At 43.6% G+C, this 5269-nt stretch overlaps 1 protein-coding gene across 1 annotated transcript in view; it reads left to right on the top strand.

Annotated features, from left to right (window-relative positions):
• Positions 1-5269, top strand: part of MTMR10 (myotubularin related protein 10) — a 104196-nt gene that overhangs the window by 35367 nt on the left and 63560 nt on the right. The window contains exon 5 of the mRNA XM_019504351.1: positions 1911-2053. Within this exon, the coding sequence (XP_019359896.1) occupies positions 1911-2053 (143 nt within the window). The remainder of the gene's footprint in view (positions 1-1910; positions 2054-5269) is intronic.

Genomic DNA, 5269 nt, shown 5'->3' with positions numbered 1-5269 from the left:
TTACCTGCAGGGAGCTGCTCTCCATGCTGCCCACATATTTTCCTGACCACATGCATGTGTGAAGCTATGCACATGCACACAAACCCTGTGTCCCACTCCTGGCAGCCCCAAGCACGACCCCTTCAGGCTAGAATGCTGCCCACCTGCAAGGGGAAACCCACTGTTTCCCAAGGGAACCCATTTATTAATCTGCTTATGATTTTAACCCTTGTTAAAGAATACAGTAGTTTGTTTCAGAGCGTATGGTATTTCCCACTCAAAATATTGAGCAGACTGGAGTTTGTTCTTCTTTATAAAGGTTATATGCTCATTTGATCCCAAATTTCTCTAGTTTTGAAGCATCTGCTAAAAACACAAAACAAACAGCATCTTTTTTTTTTTCTTTTTTGCTAACAATAATGACTGGAAAACAACCTGTCAAACTTCTGGCAGCAGACTAAAGCTGCATGATTGTGTAACTTGTGCCATTTATGTTGAACGTGTTGAGATTTTTTGCCCTACTTGAGCATTTGTTATACATCTAATGGTCAAAAGGAAAAAGCTTTGCTGTTTTGCACCTGATGCTTCTTTTCACTTGCATCTGGGGGCAGTTCAGTTGCACTGTTTATTGGAGTTTCTGGCATGAAAGTCTGCATTCAGTATTATATTTGGAAACATCTCAGGGTTCTGTTGATTGTGGAATACCAACCCTGGCCTCCCAAACTACACCCCAGCTGCTTTATGTATAGGGGTGGAATTTGTAGCATTCAACTTAATACCTGTGTCTGTCGACTTCATGTTCAGGACATAAATTTACAGCCTCTTCAAGATTACAGGTGGAGAAATAGCTTTACGTTGTACAAAAATAAGTTCCCCCTGTGTTTTGCAAGTGCGTTGTTTTTGTCTTTCCTTGGGCTTCTTGGAACTTGGCCTGGCTAATCTTGCAAGCAACAAGCTGGAATTCTTAATTAAGTTTGAAGATACTTGCAAACAACTGAATATGGGAGTTTTTTCCATGCAATAACTGTTCCCTTGGCTTTACCATCTAAGCTAAAAAATATCTACAGTTACAAGAAATCCCTAAATACTTCAAACATTATTAGTAAGGACTGTGTTCTGTTGTCAAACTATGGTGTTTGTCTGCTTGGAACAGATTAAGATGCCATAGAGAAATGTGATCACTGCCTCTGCAGGTTTGGCCATGTTTGTTTTCTTGCAGTTTATCTAGTCTTTTGAGAAATAATTAATTAAGCCCATTTTTGGCTCAGGTGCTTCTTGTAGTGTTTCAGTAACACAGATGCCCTGTTTCTCTTGTGAGCTGTATGGGGTAGGGGTGGAATTGTGAATGTTCATTACAGGCTATGCTAAATCTCTGTTTCTAATCTTTTGTTGTTTGACTATGGTTGGTGGGCTGTTATATCAAAATCTTACTGGTTTTAAGAGAAGAGTTGGGTTTTTTTTAAATGTTAAAATCTGTGGTTTTGAAGTTTGCTAACTTTGTGTGCTGTTCCCCAAAGCTAAGATGTTATATTAATAAACATCAGTACTTTGCCCAGTAATGATGGTATTGTCCTAAAGAGAGGACTGCTGGCCATTTGTCCTTCAACAAAGAAGAATTTAGAAAAAGGTTTCAGGGCTGTAGCAGGGTGGGGAATAACATTAAAGTAGAATGAATGTCACAGATATTGAGGTACCATAGCAAAGGAGCCAAACTGGAATGCTTAACCAATGGCAGGAACAGACTAAGCAAATAAGGATAATGTTGTATATTTGCAGTTAATGACATTCCAGTAGTCCATCATTTAAAAATGTTTTTATCAGGAGGATTCATGCTGAACAGCTTGAAAGGAAGGATGCATCTTGCTAGCTGTATTTTTGCTGTATAAATATTTTGTCTATCCTTAAAAAAAATAAAATTCTCTTTCTTTCAGTAAATGACACAAAGAGGAAACAGAAGGTCCTTGGTCCCAATCAGAAACTTAAATTTAATCCAACGGAATTAATTATTTATTGCAAAGATTTCCGTATTGTCAGATTTCGCTTCGATGAAGCAGGACCTGAAAGTGCAAAAAAGGTATTAAAACCTTCAGTTCTTTATTGTGGTTGTGCAGTGGCAGATGTAGTACTATGGGACTTCTTGTTGATTTCTAGCGTCAGGATAGAAATTTTAAAATAATATAGATTGCTAGTTAAACCAATGACTCGATCTTTCTAAAACCTGCTTATGCATGTACTGTAAGTATTTTACATTCCTTTTTTCAGTTGTTTGGGTGAAACATGAACAACTTTTACAAATAAGGTGAACCTACTTCAGATTACATAGTTCAGAAGGTAATATGGTCTGTTCACATCTATATCAGAAATGCAAATTTAGGTTGTACTAGTCTTTCTTTTAAAAAGGCAAAATTGAAGTCCTAAAAGGTACAGTGTAAGTAATATTGTAATTTCTACATTATACAACCATGTGTTTAGGAAAGCCTTTCATGGGGGCTTTCTTCTCACTTCATAGATGCTTGGGTCAGAAGGGACCTCAACAGATCATCGAGTCCGACCCCCCGCCTAGGCAGGAAAGAGTGTTGGGGTCAGATGACCCCAGCCAGATGCCTATCCAGCCTTCTCTTAAAGACCCCCAAGGTAGGGGAGAGCACCACCTCCCTTGGAAGCCCATTCCAAATTCTGGCCGCTCTCACCATTAAGTTTTTCCTGATATCTAGCCTAAATCTGCTCTCTGTCAGTTTGTGACCATTGTTCCTTGTTACCCTAAGAGGTGCCCTGGTGAACAGAGCATCTCCGATCCCTTGCTGCATCCCCTTAATGAATTTGTAGGTGAGCACAAGATCACCTCTCAGCCTTCTCTTGTGGAGGCTGAAGAGATCCAAGTCCCTCAGTCTCTCCTCATAGGGCTTGGCCTGCAAACCCTTAACCATACAAGTGGCCCTCCTCTGGACCCCCTCGAGGTTATATTTTCATAGTTGGTAGGGTCAGAAGGGACCTGAGCAAATCATCAAATCTGACCCCCTGCCATGGCAGGAAAGAGTACTGGGGTCAAATGACCCCAGCAAGGTGATTGTCTAGCCTTGTCTTAAAGACCCCCAGGGTAGGAGACAGCACCACTTCGCTTGGAAATTGGTTCCAGATCCTAGCCACCCTAACAGTGAAGAAGCACCTCCTGATGTCTAGTCTGAATCTACTCTCTGCCAGCTTGTGACTGTTATTTCTAGTCACTCCTGGTAGTGCTTGGGGGAACAGGGACTCCCCCAATGCCTGCTGGTCCCCTCTGACTAGTTTGTAGCAGGCCACATCCTTCTTAAAGTACAGCGCCCAAAACTAGATGCAGTACTCCAACTGCAGTCTGACCAATGCCGCATAGAAGGGAAGTATCACCTCCCTGGTTCTATTTGTCATGCATCTGCTAATGCATGATGAAGTGCGGTTAGCTTTGCTGATGATTTCATCATGCTCACGGCTCATGTTTATCTTGGAGTCCACTATGATGCTGAGATCTCTTTCTGCTTCTGTTCTGCTGAGAGGGTCATTTCCCAGCCAGTAGGTGTGCTGGATATTTTTGCACCCTAGGTGCAGCACTCTGCACTTGTCCTTGTACTGCATCCTATTGTGTAATGTCCACTACTTTAACCAGTCCAGGTCTGCCTGCAATCATTCCTTACCTTCCGGAGTGTGCAGTTTACCCCACAATTTAGTATCATCCGCAAACGTGGACAGAGTACTCTTCACACCCACATCCAAGTCACTGATGAAGATTTTGAAGAGTACGAGTCCAAGGACCGAACCCTGCAGGAACCCACTGCCCACATCCTTCTGGGTCGATACCGACCCGTCTACTACCACTCTCTGGGTGCGACCCCCAAGCCAATTTGCCACCCACTGGACCGTGTAAACATCTATGTCATAACCTCTTTATTTATGAGAATGGGATGAGATACTGTATTGAAGGCCATGCTAAAATCCAAGATAACGACATCCACCTCTACTCCTGCTTCTAAGCATTTTGTGACCCTCTCATAAAGTGAAAACAGATTGGTCAGGCATGATCTACCTGCTAGAAATCCATGCTGGTTTCCCTGCTGCATTATTTTTCCTGCTGGACTCCCACAAAAATGATCCTTCATAATCTTTTCAAAGACCTTTCCAGGAATGGAGGTGAGACTGACTGGCCTATAATCACTCGGATCCTCCTTCCTTCCCTTCTTGAAAATAGGGACCACACTGGCCCTTTTCCAGTCCTCGGAGACCTGACCTGAGCACCATGAGCACTCAAACAGCCATGCTAGTGGTTCTCCTGTGACACAGGACAATTCCTTCGGTACTCTCGGATGCAGCTCATCTGGGTCTGCTGACCTGAACACATCCAGTCCATTCAAATGACTTTGCACTAAGTCAGTGTCGACAGTTGGTGGGCTGGTGTCCCTCTGATGCCCGTCTGAGAACCCATTAAGAGACTTACCTTGAGCTGTGTTCAGGAATACCGAGGCAAAAAACTCATTGAAGAGCTCAGCCTTGTCCCCCCTCTCTGTCACTAATTGCTCTTTCTTGTTCAGTAGGAGTCCTATGCTGCCCTGTGCCTTTCTTTTATTCCCTACATATCTAAAAAAAACCTTTTTGTTGTCTTAATTTGTGTTGCCAGCCTCAGCTCTGTAGTTCCTTTGGCTTTTCTAACTGCCTCCCTGCAAGTGTTGGCCAAGTAGGTATACTTCTCCTTGGGAGCTTCCCACTGCTTCCACCGCCTGTATGCCTTCTCTTTTGCCCTTAGGCTCCCATAGATTTCCCTGTTTAGCCAAGGAAGTTTTTTGGCTCCTTTCCCCCTTTTCCCTCGTCCTGGGATTGTCTCCCTCTGCACCTGTAGGATCGCTTCCTTTAGAAACAACCACCCTTCCTGGACTCCCAACTTGCCAATACTCTTATCCCGCAGTGCATCATTGACTAGACTCCTAAGCACACTGAAGTTAGCCTTCCTAAAGTCAAGCACATCCACCTTACTAGTTATTTTACCCACCTTACGCCGTGTGGTGAATTTGATTAATTAGTGGTGACTGTCCCCAAGGTGACCATGAATCTGCAGCTTCCCACCCAGGTCCTCCTCTGCAGCCAACACCAGGTCCAGTAAGGCATTCCCCCTAGTGGGACTATATACCTCTTGCGTTAGGTGAAGGTCCTGCATGCAGGTTAAGAACCTACGTGAGCAGTTGGATTTGGCTGACTGCTCCTCCCAGCAGATGTCAGGGTAATTTAGTTCCCCCATGACAACCACGTCCCTTCCTGGGTTTTGGTT

Source organism: Gavialis gangeticus, unplaced genomic scaffold (genome assembly GCF_001723915.1).
Source record: "Gavialis gangeticus isolate Ggan-Ray unplaced genomic scaffold, GavGan_comp1, whole genome shotgun sequence".
NCBI lineage: Eukaryota > Metazoa > Chordata > Crocodylia > Gavialidae > Gavialis > Gavialis gangeticus.
This window is presented reverse-complemented; position numbering and strand designations above follow the sequence as displayed.